The sequence below is a fragment of the Mizuhopecten yessoensis genome, unplaced genomic scaffold (assembly GCF_002113885.1).
Source record: "Mizuhopecten yessoensis strain PY_sf001 unplaced genomic scaffold, ASM211388v2 scaffold8123, whole genome shotgun sequence".
NCBI lineage: Eukaryota > Metazoa > Mollusca > Bivalvia > Pectinida > Pectinidae > Mizuhopecten > Mizuhopecten yessoensis.
Genome location: NW_018407390.1, coordinates 3,725,086 through 3,749,199, shown reverse-complemented (window position 1 = coordinate 3,749,199; position 24,114 = coordinate 3,725,086). Strand labels below are relative to the sequence as shown.

The following is a 24,114-nucleotide window of genomic DNA, read 5'->3' as shown; positions in this document are numbered from 1 at the left end:
TAGGAATGAAACAAATACAATTATACCAGCAAGATTTAGTTAAAAATCGCACATCAATATTATGTAAAACAATAGAAAAGTTTATCAGTTCACACATCGCAGGTGTTTGAAATTCTTACTGTAAATCAGTGGAGAAATATTTCATATAAAAAGTAATGGTATTACTATAAAAGAGTACTTTTTATAGTAATACCCCTATTTTTAATATGATTTTGATCCGACGCTGTTGTAGCTTTGTCGGTTCTGGGTTTATTCCTGCACCGGTTTAGCTGAGTTTCAATGTCATGAATTGCAGGATGAATCTTGAAGTGGTTGTCCCTTGAAACCGTTTTGTTTAATCTATTGACAATTTTAGCTCTATATCATATGTCAACTACTCGATTTGTGTAGAAATGCTTTCAGATTTCCTGTCTACTCCGCTGTTTCACTATTATCAGATATTGACCCCTTGTAGTGCTGCTGTCCTTGAGTTGGAACATCCCTCTTGTAACTCTGTTGTCATAGATACCATGACGTATTTTGAAGGTCTCAATGAGATCTCCCCGTACCTTTCTGAACTTACAATGATAATTAAGCTCTTTCAAGCGATCTTCATAGGACTTGTATTAGCAGGAACAAACCCTGTTTATTTGTTTTATTCGTTGTTATATCGATCCACTGAAAGGATTCGTCAATGTAAATATAAGGAATGATATTTATTTTTTCAACATTTATGAGGGCATAACAACAATGGGTTTATGGTCATATTGAATGAATCGCGTTAGCAATTCATGTAAAATATGTCCAAAAATCTATTTTTGTTATGACCTCATAAATGTTGAAAAAATAAAAATCATTCCTTAAGTGTTGTCCGCATATAGCAGGACATTTGATTTCACTAACCCTGGAAGATCGTAATGAATAGGACAAAAATAATCGGCCCCAAGACTGAACCTTATGGGATTCCACTAGTCACTTGATGCCAATTGGCATCCTCGATATCCAGGGGTCACGCTCACTTTCGCTCTCTACACCCCTGGAATATGTAATAGCGAAATTTAAGGCTCGGTGTGCTTGTTGATGAGACAAGAAGACTAGTTCGATCCTTTGATATGTATACATCAAAAGAATTTTGCGGTCACGTAACGGTAAAAATTGACATGCTTTGAAGTCGGGCGTCTCTCCTTTGTAATCTTCAAAGTACAGGTATCAGCCTAGCGGTTGGTCAGTTGTTTTTTACCTGAGACCAATCAAACAGTTATCTTCGTGCCTTCATTTTGCTTTGACATATTCCAGGGCTGTAGAGAGCGAAAGTGAGCGTAACCCCTGAATATCGAGGATGGCCGATTGGAGGATTCACCGTTAACACATATTCTTTTTGTTCCAGTTACTGAGAAAGTCTTCCATCCATGTAATGTTCTTTAAAGGCTTCAAGCTTCTTTATGAGACGCTTATGAGGCACTTTATCAAATCAAAATCTATGTACACTGCTGCTATCTACCTCCTTTGTCTAGGATAGTTGTCCAATGATTGTTTGTCACTACATAAATGACGTTTGTCCATATGTGCCTCGTTCTGTTTCCTAACTAGTTTTTGCATTATCTTACAAATCCCACCAGTAAGGCTGACAGGTCTATAACTGGATCGTGAACATCTATCTCCCTTCTCAATCTGATTAAAATCATATGTTACATGACTTCGTTAACTTCTTACTACGCCTGAACCATGTAACAGATGATTTTAATCAGATTGTCTCCCTTCTTAAACAGAGCTGATATCTGACCTTCCTCCCATTCCCTTGGTACAGTGCCAGACTCAAATGACCGATTAAATATAATCACAGTGGAATATGAATCACATAAGTAGGAACCCGCAATACAACTGGATGAAATTTGTCCGGACCTGGTGACTTAAATATGTCCAAATCTAACAACAGCTTCCTTACCCTCCTCCTGATATATTTCATCATTTGAGCGTTCCTCTCCCAAGGCTACAACTACCTCTGGAATGCGACCCTCATTCTCTACAGCAAACACACTGCTGAGAAAGTCAGCCAGAATATCATCCTTTTCTGTATCTGTACTACCTATTACATGTTCACAACGTATTTCTGTATGTAGTTATGATATTCTACACTTCGTTTCCGCTTAAATTCTTGCAGTTTCTTTTGGCAGAATCAGATCTGTTGCTTTCCCTCTTTTTTCCTGTATTTTTCTATGATGGTGTTAATATCTGTACTTCCCAGAGTCCCTCGTTTCCATATATCTCCTCCACAAAATATGCTTGCGTCTGATATATTGAACTGTTTTCATATCTAGTGGTGTTTTTACCTTCGGGGTTTGTTACTTTTGGTTGGTATACCTTTTCTCATAGCTTCGTGAGTGATCTGGTGAATATACTGTACGATTCCTCTACACCCTTTACTTCCAGTAATGATACCCAGTCGCATGACATCTCGCGTGTCAGTAGCTCATGATCTGCTTTGGCGAAGATATGGCGTTCATGGTTTGTTACCTCACATGTTGCATAGCATGAAACGTCAATGGACACTCAAGTCAGCAGTGCACCGGTACAAAGAGTTGAGTGTTACAGAATTATGATATTCCCTATTATACACCATCCCTCATTTAAAATACAAAAATGAATCCCCTTAGTCCAAGATGCTCTAGATTTTCCTCTATTTTATTTTCATTTTATTGGGCTCTGCCCCTCTGTATCCCAGAAGAGGGAACCACTTCGCTCCCGTAGCAATGCCTACGGTCTGCTGGGAAATCTTGCTATCGAGCTCAATAAAGATATTGTTAGATATCACTGTTCGCCTTTCGCTGAGAAGAAAGTTCTTATGTTTAGAGAACAAACGCGTTCCTTCAGTTTGATCTAAGCTATAGAAGTGTAAAGAGTCGAAAACTGAAAACTTTTGGTAGAAGAAAACATTTTTGAGAAGAGAATTTTCAAGATTGGTTAAAAGATGTTTTGAATTCTTTAAACTTCATATTCCATTTAGTCCACTTCTCGAGTAGACAGTGTCACAATATGACCGACACCCTGATATAATAATAAAAAGGAGGACATCAAAAAGTCAAGATAATAGTTCGTTTGAGCAACCAGAAGAGCCAGTACGTTGTTTATAAGGATTCGTGTGAAGCTTCGGAATACAAACGAGGCAGGTCCATGTCCTTATCATTAATGGGTAACCGTATTCTAAAAGATTTTGATAAAGAAGCGTGATTAGCTAGCATGTTCTCTTTCGACATTAGAAAACGTACAGGTAGGGTATAGATAAATATCCCACACCATAAACCCGTCAAAGAATCACACGAAATACAGAGGGCAAGGCACCTGCTTAAAAAAAGACAGGAAACTTTGACAGGAAACTAATACAGATGAAAAGATATCATCAGTTTACAAGGTAACAACCAACATTTGGGGCTTAAAATCTACTAGCAGAATCAATAACATTATGACGTAAAACAATCTCTAGAAATACAAAGAAGAAAACGCTTACAAGAGTACTTAAACAATTAGATTGCCGAAGCTAATTTACCACAGTACCTCAGATACAAACATACCCCAAACAGGTATTTTATGTCAATTGCTTTCAAGCTGTTCAACTACAAGAAAATGAAACAGCTGAATAAAGATGAATTTAGGATAATCATAATAAATACAAAGAATAACTATTCTTTCAATATATTGTACAACATCCCTATACAACTATTGTTTAGCTGGACAAGTGGTAACTTGCGATATGAATAGTATCTATAACCGGAAGCTACAAGAGGTTTTCACGAGGTTTCAAGGTATCGAGAGACTCCTACTATCAATTGAAATGGAAATGTTAATATACTGATGGATTCTGCGGAAGACTAGGCCAGATAAAGGACAAAACGAGAGAATGCTCATTAGATTCACTCCCAGAGTGTTTTAAATCTTAAATGAAATCAAAACACAAATCTCCATTTCTTGATCCCGATGTTCAAATCGCACCTAACGACTGGATGACAAGTTTGTTGTTGTGTCTACAGACAAAGGCATCCATCACAGAATTTCTATCTGCAAACACTGTTCTATTTCCTACATGTGAAAAGAGCTAGAAACTAGAATCTTCACTAGAGTTCCTATACACAGTGTGTTATCGCTGGCTCTACTAGTTATTCTACCAAGTCATTATCCAAACGTGTCACTACCATCATAAGTACCATAACATAAGGGTTGTTATTGTAACACTGGAGTGGGATTAATGGAATGAGGGTTTTCAAGAACGCAAAAGATCGTCTGTTTAAGAAACCCAAATATGTTTCTTCTATCAGAACTTTTGACTTTCCCACTCTCTACATTACAATACCTCATACCAAATTGAAAAAATCCCGACTTCGTTCTCTTGTCATGAGAAGTTTCTTTTCCAAGAAAGGCGAACGACGACATGACTATAATTATGGTTGTACATTATTTTGGAGCATTTTTGTGAAAAGACCCTACAAGGGCCAAGATGAAAAATACCGAGGACGAAATCGTGCGATGTTTCTGTACCTTGTTGACAAAATCATTGTAAAATTCGGTGCCCCCACCCCTTAAAAAAACACACACAAAACCCCCCAGCAAATATACAAACAAACAAAACTTTAGGCATACCATCTCCTGCCTGACTTGTTTCTATTTCCATATGAGGCAGCATACTTTGAAAAGGTTTTCAGGAATGGTAAGAAACCCCTTGCCAAGTCCTTTAAAAATTACAATTTCACTGTCATGGTTCTTTTGAGTGTTGTCACGATCCATCGTATACACAGTTCCCTCCAAGAATAGTTTGGCCATTTTTGATTTCCACCAATTTAGCCCAAAGCATCACCATTGAGATCTAAAAGAAAACAACGGCTATATGGTGCAGTGTAATTCATGTCATAGGTGCACTCACACGTGTCTGCACCAGGTGGGGTTTAAAAGATACTATGGATGGCCTCCATTTTGTATAGTGTGTCCTAGATGTGATGGTTTGAAACCATAATGTGAAAAATTATGAAAGAAACAACTCCGGTGTATTTGAAGTGACAGAAAGCTTCCGGAGTATTGGAAAAGTTTGGTTAGCTGCGTGTATTTATAGATACAAACTTTGGTATACCGTTCATTCTCCAGTTACTGATGATGTGCATCGTAAACAAATATCAATAACCATCATTTACAAATATATTGTTAACACTTGCCTCAACCGATAAATCAAATGACGTATAGCTAAAAAGAACTGAAATAATTATTGCTAAATGTCATGACGTCATGATGGAGGCCGGAACAGTGTGAGCTCATTTTCCAACCTTTTGGGTGAAAATATGGAATTGTGGTTAGGACAATAAAATGGACATTCAATTATAGTCAGTTCCTTATAAATGCCATGTTTTTCCGAGAGTTGATTCACTTGACATTGCACTTTTAGCTAGTGTCACTGCTTTTTCTCGCATGTGCTTAATCACACAATCTAGATCATTTTGACGTTTGTTTTCTATAGCGAGTTAATTTATGCCTTTGTACATTAAACATGATATTATTAAGTGTCAGACAATGAAAAATGGAAAAATGAGGTAGAGATATTCCAGTATGGGTATAGATAATGTGTTCCTTCAAAATAAATCACTTATTTCTAAAAATGACTCAATTAAATTTACGTAGCATTTACGAAATACAGTAAAAAATAATATACGGAAATATTTTATGTTTACAAGACAATCAAAAGCATTACAAAGTAACGCAACACAAGATTGCAAATATCAGCAATAACTCTTTATTATAAATCAGCACTAAGCAATACATAATTTAGAAATTAAATTAAACATCTCAGTATATTGTATAGTATATCACCTATAATATCACATATCACCAACTTCTGAGTTAAATTCTAATTATGTCTTTTATTATACATATTTACAAGTGTATACAATCCACAAATCCGCAGTAAGGTAAGAATAACGGCATATAAAGACATTTAGGAGATGTTTTACTGAATAGTACAGTGTTTGTATAAATGAACATTCGATTTTTAAGGGTTTTGTATTCTTACATTCATTAATTTTTCAAATGTTATAATAGGAAGCAAGGTAGATCAGTATGTACCTGTACAAGACTGAACACTTTAATTTATAAAACAATTCATCTCTAATCTTATGATATACATGACTAGATATTATTTAATCTATTTAGAGATCAATATGACAGCTATACGATTGTAAATGTTAATAATCAATGACCAATGACCACTTTCTCCAAAACTGTTTTAATTCCTCTTTAAAAATAATAGGTGTGACAGCCCGATTTAAACATTCGATTGTAACGTTATCAACCATTCCCTAAATCACCATACAAAGCGATAGTATTTCCCCTTAATCATAGTTTTATCTTCTTTTACGATGGTGTGAAATACGACACTAAGATTAGTACGTCTTTCGGAAACAAATACAATCGTTGCATTGTTATTCATAAATTCATGAGTTAGTCTGTCGATGCAAAAAAAAACACCAATATCTTGATTTCATGTTAAACGTGACATATTCAATGATAAAGGCTTTTGGAGAACAAAAGTTTTGATATAAACAATTACAGATTCTCAGATCTGTACTCTGTATTTATCTGTAATCTGCATATTTCTACAGCTATTTTTCAAAAACTGGATTTAAACATTTGACTAAACACATCATCAACCGGATGAAGCTCCATGGACTAGTCATATACTCGAATGATAAATCCACGTCAAACACGACACTAAGCGTGAAACCCCGATTGGTTCCCATTGAACAAAAGTTAGTTGTATAGCATACTATTAGACAATCTATGGGCGTCTAAACCGTACCGACGATAGGTAACGTATTGACTAACGTGCGTTTACCACTTCAAACTCTCACCAATACATTGATATATCCATCCTCGATACCCAGGGGTTACGCTTACTTTCGCTCTCTGCACCCCTGGAATATGTCATAGTAAAAGTCAAGGTTCAGTGTGCGCCACCTTGTTGATGAGACAAGAAGACTAGATCAATCCTTTGATATACATCAAAAGAATCTGGCGGTCACGTAACGGTAAATATTGACACGCTTTGAAGTCGGGCGTCTCTCCTTTGTAATATTCAAAAGACAATTATCAGCTTATCGATTGGTCAGGGTTTTTTAACCGAGACCAATCAAACAGCTATCTTCGTGCCTTCAAATTTGCTATGACATATTCCAGGGGTGTAGAGAGCGCAATTGAGCTTAACCCCTGGCTATCGAGGACGAGATATACCATGAACACAGCAGATGTATGTAAGGATGACTAGGCCTGATGCGATGATTGATTTGAAGTCATGATCATATGTGTTTTGTAAACAAACGCCTTTTTATAACCATAGGGTTGTTTACTGCAGATTAAATATAGCAACCTATTTCGTCACCAAGTTAAACACTGGTCATGACCTACCTAGTTCTGTTGTAGAGATACTTTGAGACGTGTGACATGATACACCAAACGCAACTAATACCTTAATACAGGGTATATGAACATAACTTTGGACGATATTTAGTATTTATACACAAACTAATTCTGTGGCATTTCCACAAAGTCAAAATTCAACAGTACATTTAATACGCAAAAACCGGAAGAATGCTGTGCCATTTAGCGACATCTATTGGCCGTGGACTAATCATACTGTTCCAATGGTCTCGGCCGCGCCTGCCACAGTTGGGTCCTATCTCCACTTTACCCACGACATTGTCCTTTTTGTGGAGTTTTCCTTTCATGATGAGAAACTCGAGTGAGTAGGAGCTCATTTGTTTATCCACGTTAAAGAGGAAGGCTTCATTCCACACAGCATTTCGGCCACTGGATGTCCGAGTTTTCTGGACCTCTATCACAGTTCCGTCCCGAATTAATTTGACTACGACGTAGTGAGCTGCAAACACAATAAACTTTATAGTCAGAATCTTGTTTAGTGATGTTCAAAGGACTGAATACATTATTACTAGTGTTAAATAACAAATAATACATATTTTCATTTTTGTGTTTTATAAGACACAAAAAATCGCTTCATTCTCTCACCAACATTACATCCAATTACAATATTTTACCATTCAACTTGATGCGTTAGCATTTTCGTTGTTGCACAAACGTAGGGTAAGACACTTTCTTCTTGATATTTAAGACCGACAAATAGTTGAAGTGAACCACTCCTTTGTACGCATGTGTAATAACTTGTTGACACTTGATGATAACTTGTTTGATAGGAATTGCACCCTCATCGATACTCCAGGGGTTACGCTCACCTTTGCTCTCTGTAACCCTAAAATATGTCATAGTGGCAAAATCGAAGGATCAATGTGCACCACCACCCTGTGAATGAGACGAGAAGACTAGTTTGATCCTTTGATGTACATCACAAGAATCAGTCGGTAGCGTAACGGTAAAATTGACAGGCTTTGAAGTCGGTTGTCACTCCTCCGTAATCTCCAAAGGACAGGTATCAGCCTCCGCGATTGGCCAGGTTTTCTTTTTGCTATGACGTATTCCAGTTGTGCAGAATATATGTACGTAAGCGTTACCACTGGAGTATCGAGGATGGGCATGCACATGAAAAGTTATATATATTTCAGTCATTGCCCTGATAAACAATACCCGGGCATAACGTTACCAGATACTAGTGTAAAACTACTGCTATTTAAGGGCTGTTACTAAGGAAGCGTCACCAAAGTTTGTTAACGTGTTAGTGTGGAGGTTAGACTTACCTGATTTGACGACCATCAGTCGATCAGTTGGAGGTAATTGAATAGCTTTCCGTACAAACACTTTCAAACGGTCAGCTAACGACTGGTACTGAAGGTCAACGAAAAAATCGCCCAGTTTATTATGAAGCAACTTGTCAGATGTACTCATCTACAAAATAAAATCGTTTATCATGTTAAGTCATCATAAAATCGAACCAACCGGGATATTTGCAAGAAATTAAGTCTAATTGACCACATATCCACAAATATGGGGAAAATGTGTAGTCCCTGAGGAGTGGAAAGTGCCCTAGGAAAGTATGGTCATATATGTGTGGTGTTTCTATAGACGATGTAAATAAGCCAACATGCTCAACTAGAAAACAGAAGTACACTTAAGAAATCTATGAGTGCAACAAGCTTCGTATATTAATTGGGAAAGTTACCAAGACTGAAAAATTGCGGACAAAAACTACGGTAAAAAGTAAAATGATAAAGAGAGCTATGGGCTCGGCTCCCACATAGAACAAAAGTAAGCGGGGCGGGATAACAATATCAATTATCAGTGAACGGAAAGACCATAAAAATAAACTGAAAAAAAAGTTTATGGAAACAGGCGAGGTTACGGCATACAAGGCATATGCCAGGACAGGGAAAAGAACAACCCCTAATAAAGAAAGCAAACAGAAGATTTTGAGAGTGACCAAGGATGTATAGTTACATCCAAAAGATTGGAAAGTATGGCAATCGCTTTAACAAAAACAAACAATGAATATCAAAACTGCACACGAAGAAAAAATAACATGTATTTTCAAAAGTGAAGACAGAAGCATTGGCTGACTTCTGAATTCGTGTCTTCACATTTGAAACGGACGGTCATGTACCTTCAATGCCAGTCAGTTTCAAGGACTTCACAAGCTCCTTTCAAAGTTATTGAAGAAACTGAATTCTAACATTCTAAACCCTTTAGTAGCTATCTTTAATTGACTGCCAATTATAAAACACAAGAGATCGATAACATGTTGGAACATAGGCTGATGGATTTAAAAAGTGTGATATGGAACTTTACTGAGAAGATTGTCAGAGAAAATATTATGGACGAATCCTAGCTGCCAATAAAATCGAATTTGTATTTGTCAAAGGCAGATCTACAGTGCTTCTGCTTCTTCAGTTACTCGACCACTGGTCAGAAACCTGGGATGATGTAGGACATTTGGTGGATTTCACGAAGGTTTTCAATACCGGCCCAAATAGACGGTTGCAGTAAAATTGCCAAAATTAGATACTTTGCCATCTTAAGACAGAGACTATGACTAACACTATTTTATCATAAATACAAATGACTGTTAGCAGATGTAACAAAAACTACAATGAAACGGGAAAGGATGAACATTCTCAATAGGATGATTACAACTTCCAAGAGTAGTCAGTCAAGTAGTTGTTAATGTTCCTTACAGACTAATGTATGTCAGATATAAAATGGTTATAATGAACAAGACACAACCATGACGTTAACAAGTAATGTATGTCAGATATAAAATGGTCATAATGAACAAGACACAACCATGACGTTAACAAGTTATGTATGTCAGATATAAAATGGTTATAATGAACAAAATACAACCATGACGTTAACAAGTAATGTATGTCAGATATAAAATGGTTATAATGAACAAAACACAACCATGACGTTAACAAGTAATGTATGTCAGATATAAAATGGTTATAATGAACAAGACACAACCATGACGTTAACAAGTAATGTATGTCAGATATAAAATGGTTATAATGAACAAGACACAACCATGACGTTAACAAGTAATGTATGTCAGATATAAAATGGTTATAATGAACAAGACACAACCATGACGTTAACAAGTAATGTATGTCAGATATAAAATGGTTATAATGAACAAGACACAACCATGACGTTAACAAGTAATGTATGTCAGATATAAAATGGTTATAATGAACAAGACACAACCATGACGTTAACAAGTAATGTATGTCAGATATAAAATGGTTATAATGAACAAGACACAACCATGACGTTAACAAGTAATGTATGTCAGATATAAAATGGTTATAATGAACAAGACACAACCATGACGTTAACAAGTAATGTATGTCAGATATAAAATGGTTATAATGAACAAGACACAACCATGACGTTAACAAGTAATGTATGTCAGATATAAAATGGTTATAATGAACAAGACACAACCATGACGTTAACAAGTAATGTATGTCAGATATAAAATGGTTATAATGAACAAGACACAACCATGACGTTAACAAGTAATGTATGTCAGATATAAAATGGTTATAATGAACAAGACACAACCATGACGTTAACAAGTAATGTATGTCAGATATAAAATGGTTATAATGAACAAGACACAACCATGACGTTAACAAGTAATGTATGTCAGATATAAAATGGTTATAATGAACAAGACACAACCATGACGTTAACAAGTAATGTATGTCAGATATAAAATGGTTATAATGAACAAGACACAACCATGACGTTAACAAGTAATGTATGTCAGATATAAAATGGTTATAATGAACAAGACACAACCATGACGTTAACAAGTAATGTATGTCAGATATAAAATGGTTATAATGAACAAGACACAACCATGACGTTAACAAGTAATGTATGTCAGATATAAAATGGTTATAATGAACAAGACACAACCATGACGTTAACAAGTAATGTATGTCAGATATAAAATGGTTATAATGAACAAAACACAACCATGACGTTAACAAGTAAGCGTGTACAATATTGGTGATGTGAAAAAAAATGCGGCCGTATTTGTTTAAAAGATACATTCCTACAATCCCGTGTAACTAGATAGTCTATCGAAATAATGCTATCGTTCACATACCAAATAAAATTTCAACACCGTCGGGCCTAAGTTTACTCTCTGAGAGACAAAAATCCCGACAGACATTATAAATTATCATTACATGGAGTCAGATACGATAGTTGCATACCACCACTGACCGGTACGGGCGGTACCCGTGATAAAGTACACAAAGACCTTCAATAACAATTACATATGTATTAGGAGAGATAGATGGTCAAGGTCGAAACACAATACATCAAAGACTATGTGTGATTTTGTGGTGATATACCAATAGATTTATACAAGGACGTGTCCATTTTGTTTACTTTCGTATAATTGATAGTGGGTGTCGTATACTAAACAGAATTTTCCCATTCAAGTTGACGGAGATTTAAGAAGCTGCAATGTTTCTGAACGCAATGGCAGTGTTTGTACTTTACATAAGGCAATAGCAAGGAGGGCGTTGGTTTTAATGTAATGGTGTCTGATATTGTATGCATTGTTTACAAAATGGAAAAAAACCCATCTCAAGTAAATTTCAACCGGGAGACAATGACTAGTTATGATAAAATTTTAAGATAATGTGGAATACAATACAACAGTTGTTTTAACACCTGCTCACTTTCGTGTCTTAGGTCAGCTGTCGGCACACCCGTAAATATACCACGGTATATATCATTGGTGGTCAATAACGTTAGAGGCTACACCAGACAAAAACTTAAATTACATAGAAATGTAGCAGAATATGCTAAATTTTCGAATCATCGGTTTCAAAAGAGTAATATAAAAACACTGATCAGTAATCACCTTTCAATCAGTAACTACAATAACAAACATAAATCACTCTAGTTATCACCATAGTAATCAGTAATCACGCTTGTGATCACTAGTGATAATTAATCACCGTGGTAATCAATGAACGTCATAGTAACCAGAGATATCCATAGCAACCAGCATCTCCCGATATTTGTTGAATGGATCCCTGGGAGTGAACAGTTTACGGTTTATTGATAAGGAATTTATACTTCGATAAAATATTTTGTGTGTTTACTCATAGTATGCCATTCAAGGATTGAATTATTCAGACACTTCAGGTATAAGTAAATAATATGCACTTTTCTAGAAACTTAAGTACGAGCTGTCACCACCGATTTGATATCAGTTGTAATCAGTGACCTACCTAGACGTGACTAAGACAAAGGTGTGCTATCATGATCGTCAAATCAGCTGTCGATAGAACGATACTGACAGCTGGACAGCACGACTTATTTATCTCCATAGATCGGTGCTTGTCGATATTATTCGGTCTAGTTAAGGGGATTCTGTCTATTCTGCGGTCCATAGCACTATTATAATGATAATAATTCGAGGTTCTTATATACCGCTTTATCACAACCTAATTCGTAGGTCGTCTCAAAGCGGTTCACAAATTATTATCCGTGGTTATAGGGCCTTTGCAACCAGCCAATATCTTTCTCAACTCCCTGGGGAGCATACAGACGTAGCTGCCATTTCGGCGCTAACAGCTAGTATTCAACAGTTCTAGCACTGCCCAACCACGTACTCATTTACAGCTGAGTAGACTGTAACAAGTGGAGTAAAGTATCTTGCTCAAAGATACAACACAGTACCGTGCCGTGACTCGAACCCGCAACCCATCGGGCCTCCATAACTACTCTTCATATACAGCACCAGGAACCCCACACAACCCTCTGACTATTGTGTTACACTAAGTCATGATCATAACCCTTAAGACATGTAAAACTACTTCATACACCAGTTTTTATTGATTATCATGCCCCTGTGGCATCACTATGTCGCCCAATCCCATTATTGCCTAGTGGATCACGTTACCTGGTTTTAATGCTACGGATGTTTTTATTTATATTTTTTCTTTCTGTTCAATTAAATTTAAAATCAGAGTTCAAATAAGGGCATGAAATATAGTAAATTGATAACAGATCTTTAGTAACAAGGGTACGTAAACAAAAGTAAAAGGTGCGTTCGATGACGCACTATCGGGCTGTTATCACAGTTTTCTTTAAAAATTATATGATCTTAGCGCAAAATAGAAAACCCACAAAGCACCGAGTGGTATAATTTTAGAGGTGTGTACATACTTGTTTGTGAGATGTCACTACGACACATACAGGTTGGCGACCCGTTTAGACGTTTACTTTCGATTTTAATGATTTAGCCCCAAGGGTAGATTTTAAAATTTAAGTCGTGTGCGTAAAAAACGTGCTATCTTTATTTGGCACTTTGAATGAATATTCGTATCGATGTACTGGTTGACCCGTAAATACTCGTCATCCCAGTATCAGTCCCCTAACGTCACTTATAAACACTTTGTCAATTGATATACTGGTTTCACTTAATTCATTTTCCTACTGAATTCACAGAAAACCGTGTTAACGTTTTAAGTTTCAAGACCTTTTCTGGAAAATAGCAGCTTTAAAATGCTTCACTGTAAAACAACTCAACATTTCCACCAGACTATGAAACAAATACAGAAAGGTTCCGTCTTATAAATGTCCTTAATAAGATGGTAATGAAATCAAGACCCATTAGAAATGTATTCAGGGGGAGATAAATCTAACACAAAACGTTTGTTTAGTATGTAAAGTGCAATGTAGCAAATATCTTTAAGGAATGGCATTATGCTAAAATCTCACAAATGGAGGTGTGATCAAAGCAGATGGCTAATCAGATAAAAAATAGAAACTACTCTAAAATCGTACGTGTTAACCACGCGCCAACACCTCCTACGCATGAGCTGCTATTTATATATATAGATATATCTGTGTCATATCACCCTCACCCTTGTGAGTCGTTTTCGAGGTGCCTCGAGTTTGCTGAAGCGGGTCGGAATATTGCATTGCATATCTACATCGGAACACTTAAGGAACAGTTCGCCGAGAAGACTGTCTTTTTTACCCTTTCTACCCTTTTTCTGTCGATAAAAAGAAATTCTGATTGTTCCGTTTTCCAAAATTCGTTTCCGCACATTGTGGAAAACGTATTGTTCTTCAAAACAAACGTAGTCACCGACACACGGCAGAGTTCTTGTTTGTCTCTTTTCGTTATCGTCTGGCATCAAACATACAGTGGCGAACACGTAACAAGTTCGGGCTTTCGTGGGTAAGTTACACACACTGTGCAGATTAACGGCCAGTGTGAAGTTCCACTCATCGTAATTGACCGTAAACGTCGTTTTCACGACACCATCGAACGCGCGATCGTCAATGCTTAAATCGAGGTTGCTCATCGAACACGACCGTCGCATGACATCGGCCGTGCCAGCCGACTCAAGTTTGAGTAAATTAACCTGACTTTGAGTAATACTGCATGCGGTTAAAGACTTCCTGGGTTTGTTCATTGAGAGAGAAGACGGCGGTCTACTTTTTTCCGAATCCTCCGAACTACTTAAAGAAGAGGGTGGTCCACACTCATTTATGCGGAACACGGCCGGTTTCACATTCGTGCCATACCCGGGTTGGTCTAAGCTCATCTCCGATACATCAATCCTTGCGTTTTCATTGAAGTCTTTATCCGGTTCCACATATTTTCCGCTCTTAGTTTCGTTGGTTTGGTTAGGAACGGACGCAATATTAAATGGACTGCGTGCATCCATTTCTACAATGTGCTGTCCAGTTACAAGTTTCCGGCGGATTGCTCTGTTCCGGCGGAAGCATATTGTACACGTCACTATGAAAATGATGCAGCTCACCACGGCAACACTTGAGGCGACGATGATGTCGGAGGTTTCTGTGAACATACAATTATGGAAACACTCTGAAGGGACTTGATTTAATAAAGCAGAGACACATCCCTTCAACAACATGTCCAGCAATGGTGTTTTCGTAGACTGTAGCTATAGTATGGTAAGCCAGTGGGTCTCACATGAGTAAGCCAATGGGTATAGCATATAGGTACAGAACGAGATATCAAGGTAAAAATCTTCAATGTTATACTATCTGGTGCACTAGTTTTTAATCTTATTTTATTTGGTTATTCACTGAAGATTAATTTTCAGCTTACAACAATAAAAACAGACAAAGCCACATCCTTTAGGCTGGAATCAGGTGTATGATAGGCGTAATGAATCAACGTACTGGTTTTAAAATAGTTTTATTATTTAGTTATATTCTTATAACTAGACTTACCTGCAGGACATATCGAAATAGAATTCAATCAAACTAGTTACATGTCTACATCTTACGTTAAAAGTGATATGGCAAATACCTCTGTTGTAACTTAATAATATGTCATGTATTATATATTATGTTGTAAGTAATTTTTGTCGTAACTTATGTTGAATATAACTTGTAGTGTATGTAAAACCAACAGTTTTTGCACGAGCAATTACCATCCGTCTCCGTCTAGGCGCTGTACGAGCTGGACTTGAATAGAAACCAGCTACAAACTGGAGTGTTTTGCGTCAATGAGGGTAACCGTTTAGTCCAATTTTATAAATAACATGCATGGCCTTTAACTTAAACCTTGACCTGTACAGTTGTACGTCGTCGGGGCTATTTTCAACTAAGAAATATCATTACACATGCTCAGAAAACTTGACTGTTTATCATTTTATGAATATGATTCTTTTTTAACAATGTAAGAACTATATACGCACACCAGGAACGATTTATTTTACGCAACACAATTGCAGTGGTGAACCAGACAGCAACTAGTACATTAGTAATAGGGGAAATCGAACCCGACTGTCACTAGACGGTATATATCGGTATACAGAAGGCGACGAAATCATCTCCATCCGGGTATTTTATATGTTGATATTAGTTACCAATTGAATGACAATGAAATACCGTTACAGGCTTGTCTGTTTCTGGTGTATTCCAACAATAAACTGCATAGATGCAGCAGACCAAGTGGAGTAACTACAACATGTTGCACACTAAATGGTGCGCAATTGATCTGTCACATCTATATAATGCATTGATTACATTTTCGTTTTTATATAATGTGCAAGATTGACGCTTTCTCTACAATTCAAGATTCCCCATTGATACCGGCGAGGCCAGATCAATGATCAGAACAGCAACAAAGGAACAGCTGGCGTCATGCGCCGTCTCGCGCCAAAATTGCAAGATATCTGGTTAATTTATCTTAATTTGAAGAAAATGAACAATATTTGGAATGAGTTGATTAAGGTTGGAATAGTTCACTATGGAATTTTAGGGATGTTTTTTTTAAGAAGATGTCTTGCCAAAAGTTGGTCAGCTTGAAAACATACTTTTGAGTATATTGAAACTATAGTAAATATGTGAAAGGAATGCGATTTTTTCGTGTTACACACTGAGAGTATTCTTTTTAAACATGCTAGTATATTTCCGGTCGCAAAGTTTTCAATTCTTGTTTTCGTTCATCCATTGTCTCACTACGATTTATCTTCGTTATTTAATTCACAAATTGTATGAAGCTGCGCAGACCAGACTGTAAAGCATCTGTACTAACAGTCCAGTACGCAGTATATACTGTACGTTACCGGCGGTCCGGGTTAATTACTTTACTTTCCCCCTTGTAAACGATGAACTCATTAAAGATAACCTATTTATAGTTTTTTATTCATAGCTTTACATAAATACAGTTTTTCTCATACTGATCTAAATATATTTCTGAATACAGCAAATTTGTAGATTACACTTACCTAAACCGTTTTCGGTGTCCGGGTTTGAATTCATCAAGAAGTTTCCATTTTTTTCCGGTACATTTATTCCTTGATCTGTAGAAACAAAATAAACATATCACAGTTAGAAGTCCCTAATAGTTGAATTTGTATCCACCTTTTCTCTCCTTATCAAATTAAATCATTAGACCTATACTAGTATTTACTGTAAACCGTGACAGTATTAATCAGGGACTTGTATTTATAACACAGGCGTTATATCTCCAATACAATTTGTGGAATAGTCTCGCGAATAACACTGCAATCGCGAAATCTAATACATTTACACATTTGTTACAATACATAGATTTAAAATGAATCTAAAATCACACAGTACTAATAGGACAACACAGAGTACATCTTAAAACATACAACAGTAATCGGCGTATATGGACGTTCACGAGGTAATCTTGGGATATCAATGGATGGCTTTAACAGATACAGTCATCATATTCCCCTCCCCTACTCTCCTTACTCCCAAATCTCCCCCTTAAGACCCCTTCCCGACCCCGTCATATCCCCTCCCCTACTCTCCTTACTCCCAAATCTCCATCTTACGACCCCCTCCGACCCCGTCATATCCCCTCCCCTGCTCTCCTTACTCCCAAATCTCCATCTTGCGACCCCCTCCCGACCCCGTCATATCCCCTCCCCTACTCTCCTTACTCCCAAATATCCCCCTTAAGACCCCATCATATCCTCCTTCGTGTCCCCCTCCTCCTCTCCCCATATCCTTATTAAATCCTCCTCTCCCAATCCCAGACTCCCCTCCTCATGCCTTCTCGTCTACCCCTCATCATCATTCTACATCAAACTCCTTCCCATGGAAAATCACATACTCGTCGCCCTTCTTTCGATCCGGAACTACCCTCCCTATACCTGATCACATTTTCCCCCTCCCGACCCCAAACTATCTCCCCTCCACCCTTATTATATTCCACCTCCCCTAACCTTAAACTCCCCTACCCATACCATTTTACCCCTCCCGACCCTAAACTCCCTCCCCATGTCCTTCCGTTACCATACTTCCACCCATCTTCCGACCCCCACCATTTCCCTCCAATATTCTTTGGGTACTAGTCAAGCCTAAATGGAAACGTGAGAATCCAAATATTTGAGAAAAATACAATCTATTCACAAATAATGTAAAAGATATTTCAGTTATATATCAAGTATATTGATATACTAATCATCACTTGATATGCTAATTTTATTTATGTATTAATTATATTTATATATATATATTTATACATTTATACCATCCAACATACATACCTTTGGTGCGATTTTCGGGATTTACACCACTTGCAATATTCACATACGACAAAACTCCCATTTTGTGCAATAGCTGTGTATGAAGTCCAGTGATTACATCTTACGTTGTCAGGTACTCCTAGGAAATGATCCGTGATCACCTTTAACGCTTACCTCATTGAACACACCTGTCGATAAACTGACTGGTGGCACACCCGGCGAGCGATAGTTTTATACTTCACCGAGACACGTGACCTCACTCATGCAGCGCTGCATAACGTCATGTTCAAATCGGGCCATAAGAGCGGAACAGTCATTGTATACTAAATATATGTTATGTATTAAATAACTTAGGTCTATCACAGAGAGAATTCCGATGGACATCCTTACAGACGAATTTAGAACTCGGGACTTACTTGAGCTATTTATAGAACACCGACGTTAAAATTAGTGTAAATTATAATATTAAAATAGCAATAATGAAAAAATTGTTATGATATATATTAGGTATTATACAAAAATAGTTTTTCTACACTGAACCAAATAATGAATGTCATAATTATTGTAAATTATACATTTTACAGAAGATCTCCGAATAGAAATCTCGTGTTAAGAATTATGAAGTCCTATATATTTATCTCCTTATGGCATTGCCACTATATGAATGCCAGGACCCGATTGTTGACGTCATCATTATCATGACGTCTTAATTGTGATATTAGACACCGCTGATCCTCCCTGATCAGATGCTGTTCTATTCATTGAATAAGCATATACGATACGTATGCTAGTCTTACTAAATTTTGATAAATCGATTAAAATTTAGATAAGTTTATTTAGTCCTGATATTAACATATTCCTAAAATGGTGAATTTGAGTGCTGAACACCTTGTGTTTGCATTCATACTAAATATGAATGCCAACAGAAATCAGTCCAATCCTTCAATGAATCACATTTCAGTTCTGTTTACTATTTTATTATTAAGTGTTACAACTTGTCCATAACCCCAATGTTTTTCACCAATAAAATATGTTTAAACTACTGTGCGAAGTGCATAAAACTTTTCTATTTTTGTTGTATGTGATATTAAAGTATTATCGATTTGGTTTGAACTGGTGTTAATATTCAATATATTTACATTTGCATGGCATTGTCACTATATAGCCCCTTTGAAAGCTGTGTCGTTGATGGGACTTTAATTACCATGCATCACGAGACAAAATTCTTAGCGTATTAATACAACACTGACCGGAACTACAATATCCAATATAAATAAACATGACGGCTGCTGAAATATCGCTGGGCATTGTGGGCTTTGACAATGTCATTGTAAATTTATGTGCAAAATAAAAATTAAAAAAACAAACACTTTTATTACAACGAAAATAAGACCAAGGTCTGCAATATCGTACAAAATGCACACCGGTTGAAATCACCGATGCCGGCAATGGAAACAATTTTAACGGTCATCCAATTTATCAGAAATATCGTCTGTTACACTGCACTGATCAACAGGGGTTCGTTACAAATGTCTGAAATACACATATTCTATAGACCTACTGACACATATGTTACAGACCTACTGATATGAGTCACAGCACACATAAACATTTCAGACATTTTGTAACGAACCTGTGCTCCGTCNTCTACCGACTGTTGTAAGGTTCCCATACAATCAACAAATAAATTCACGCCTGGATTCTTCACAAAATGAGTGAAGAGAAAAGTTCGAATTAACTTCCAAAAATAACTCCCTCGTGGAGGGCAAGGTCGGATTTACGGTGTTCACTGTATTTATCCATGCGCGAAATTTGTTCCGGGGAAAAATCGAAACAATTTCAAATCTTACTTTCAGCTCAGAATTCTATTGATAAACTTAAATCACCTATAGATATTTCATACGCAATTGTATTGATACTGAATTGTGAAATAAAATTGAAGTGTTTGTTAAAATTTCAAAGTACTACTTTGTTTGCCAATCAGCACGCGACAATACGCTGTTCAAACTATTGAACGAAATTGTGTGGACTGTCGATAAGGCGGGCATTTTTAATTTTAGATATAAATTATGAGTTAAAAAAGAACATAAGAGGCAGAGAAAACGTAAATATAAGCATTGAACTGTTTTTGTATGGTATTTATGATCTATTTGAATGACACAGCTTTGCAAGCAACAACATAATGCGCGCTTAAATAAAAGCCGACTGGAAGGTGACAATTTACACAAGGCGCGCGCTGGTGCTTCATGTTAGTTTTACAATAATGCCCTTACAGTTGTGGCATTATAGTGACGTCAACAGGTCATGGCATTCATAGCTGGGGTATATAATATGATATGATGCACATCTGATTTTTTAAGCCATAAATCAATTTCAGATACAAATTGATATCATACACGCTTCCAAAACAGTCTCTGAACATTCTTTATAGATAATATGAAGCAAATATCAAGTTGCCTATGTCTTCATGTTTTTTTTTTTTAAATATCGTCACATTTCCCAAGATAGTTACCACGTAAGTTATGAAACTTAGCTTCGTCAATATTCAAACCGAACAAGTATATGGTGTATGCGCGGCGAAGATTGAAAATCTGTGGTAACTCGTATTACGCAAGTACATGTGTTATACATTTACACTAATTCACAAGTAAACGTCTTAAGATGTACACGCTTTACGCTCGTAAAAGTATTACACACATACACGTATCACACAAATTACACAAGTACTGCGGCCCATATCAATGGAATAAGTATTAAAGGACTGATATGCCTGTCATTTACAGCCGCATGTATTATGGTTTGACGCTCTCTGTTCGTCCATCTGTCTGTCCTTATTTTCGTGTTCAGCACATAACTTTGTAACCCTTACTTTTATTCTAATTAAACTTTATAAGAGTGTTGCCCATAACCCAAATCTGATTAAAAATCATTTGTTACATGGCTCCGCCTACGAAGTTAACGAAGCCATGAAACATATGACTTTAATCAGATTGCCATAACCCAAGACTGTGTCATGACCGTGCTCCAAGACATAACCCAAAGGTCGAGGTCATTCGATATCAACATCTTCGGACTGTTCACAATAACGTGCCCGACTCATACCTTTGCAATTCTTTTGTTTTAATTTGTACCAAATTTTAGAGGATTGTCATGGTCATGACACAAGGTCATATCCCCAAGGTAAAGTTCATAGAACATCAACATCCTTTTATAGATCTTATGGAACCGTATCCTGTTTCATACGACTGTGGTCCATAATCCAAGAGTGTCATGCCTTAACCAAAGGTCAAGGTCATAGAGCATTAACATCTTAAAATGTGTCCTGGCCATAATTTTTAACTCTTTGTTGACAGTGACACAGGCGTTGGTTCATATTTTTCCCATGGTCAGATCTATCTCCAAAGTCAGGGTTATGATGCATTAACATATTGGAACTGTCTTGGCCATACGTTTGATCCATTTGTCTTTTATGTATTTCACGCTATATGAAGAATATGAAAATAAAATCCTCAAATCACATATAGTAAAAATTGTGGCCTCTTCATCAGCCTAAACATTGACAAATGGTTTTGCTTGTTCAAGATTTAACGACCTTGAAATAGTTAAGGTCATTAAAAGCACAGCATCACTGGAAAAGAAAATGCATGAAAGTGAAGTCCCCCACTTCTCCCCGGTTCTGTAGGTATCCCATATCAGTCGCCTGTGACTATTCACTCCACGGACAAGGGATACGACTCAACTATAAGTTTACGTACAACAATCGTAATAAAACTGATTGTTACTTATTGGGAGATTTTGTGCGAAAAAACCCAAAAAATATATAATGGAGTTGTTGATAAAGATGAACGTAACATATACTACACACGAGATTGCACCGATACAATCTGTAAATGGAAACAATATGCCAAAGAGGAATGCCTTCTATGACTCGTCGGCGATACTAGGAGCCAAAAAGGTCGCGATCGAAATTGAAACGGAACAGGAGGTTGGTGACATCCTGCTAAGTAATATTCCCCCCAACATGTTTCATAATGGAATGGTTCCCACCGTCGTAGATAATAATTTATCTCTTAATGTAGTTATTTTGTATGCTTGGTTTTCAAATGTTTCCAAGCAACACTTTGGGATGTTCAAGTGCGACCATAAGGGCATTCTATAATAAAAACTAGAAATATGAAGTAAGGACCTGTCCATTCAAAATGCAGTGCAAAAAAGTCCGAACAATTTATGAAATAGTCATCACATGTGCATGTATTAGGTGGAATATATAATGAGGATGAGAAAATGGCGGATAAACAATTAAAGAAGGCTGCTTTCGGCCTAAGTTGTTTATTTTCCTAAAAGGTTTTTTTTATCATTTTAACCGTAATGTAATTAAAGTACTTTTCGCGTCTACCTCAGGTTCCATACGCCTATAATATGCAAGGCGACCTAAATAATCCAAACATCTAGGTAAGCTGTTCTTTTGCGCATGCAATCAAATGTCATATTTTTCGCGTCTACCTCAGGTTCCATACGCCTATAATATGCAAGGCGACCTATTTAATCCAATCATCGAGGTAAGCTGTTCTTTTGCGCGTGCAATCATATGTAATATGATGCCTTTAGTCTTCATTTCAAAAGCTGCACGTTTTTATTATTTCTGACCTCGTTGGCAGATGTCTTGTTATATAAATATAATGAAGTCGTGTGTTTGGTCTTTCTCTGTGCGGACGGACTAGTTGAAACGGAAATACCAGCAAGAGCGGAGTGAACAGGAGGAAGTTATAATAGCACGGGATGTGATGAACATTGATCAAAAGAAAGTTGTGAACAGCGAATAGTATAACTCGTCCGTTCGCATGGAGAAGGAACAACCACGTGGTCTGATATATATTTTCTTAAATTTACAGGTTTGTTGTAGTACTTATCTAGTACTCTTAAAAAATCTGACCCTCTAACCCCTTCTTCCCTCTCTCTCTCTCCTCCCCTCTCACCATCCCCCTATCTCTCTCTTCCTTTATCTACATGTGCATGTTTATATTTGTGCGCATGCGTGACGTTCGGTGCGTGAATGTGTGGGTGTATGCATGTCACTGATTAATTAATTTATAATACATAGCTTATTTACGTAGTTCTGCCATCATGAAATTTTGTTATTTTTTTTTATTATTGTACAGGGAAAGGGCTTGATATAAGTGTGAAACTTGTGCCCAATTCCATTGCTATGTAAAAAAGGCAATAAAATATGTTTATATATACACGCGCATGGTCTATCGCCCAGTAATACACGGCTGAAACCTCACATATTGTGGACTTATCATCTGCGATGGTGAGTTCTAGCAAGAACCCTCTTCTGTCAACTCAATGGCTCAGCAACATTAGTAAAATGTTTAAAAGCTACTTAAACAATTGCATATTTATTTCAATTTTCACTAATAAATTCTAAGAGAACTTTATTGGAGCAAAAGTTGCAATTCATATTTTCAGCGAGTTAATCTTTCTCGCTCAAGTGGACCAAGACTGAATTTTACCTTTTCAATGTTCCCTTTCTAGCGTGAAAATGGTAAATTGATTTTTTTTCTAATTTTGTGCTCAGCTCCTAATGGTGACATCGATTTGAGTTGTCGGACGTTGTCTT

The 24,114-nt window shown here is 36.8% G+C and overlaps 1 protein-coding gene across 1 annotated transcript; it reads right to left on the bottom strand.

The window, feature by feature from the left end:
• Nucleotides 1-7,016: 7,016 nt before the first annotated feature.
• On the bottom strand, nt 7,017-18,682 carry LOC110454957 (synaptotagmin-5-like). Its single transcript, XM_021504791.1, has 5 exons — nt 18,516-18,682; nt 17,223-17,297; nt 14,373-15,319; nt 8,718-8,865; nt 7,017-7,888 (listed from the first exon to the last, which is right to left on the bottom strand). Exons 1-5 carry the CDS (start codon nt 18,574-18,576, stop codon nt 7,578-7,580), a joined length of 1,542 nt encoding a protein of 513 aa, XP_021360466.1. The 5' UTR covers nt 18,577-18,682; the 3' UTR covers nt 7,017-7,577.
• Between the last annotated feature and the right edge of the window lie 5,432 nt (nt 18,683-24,114).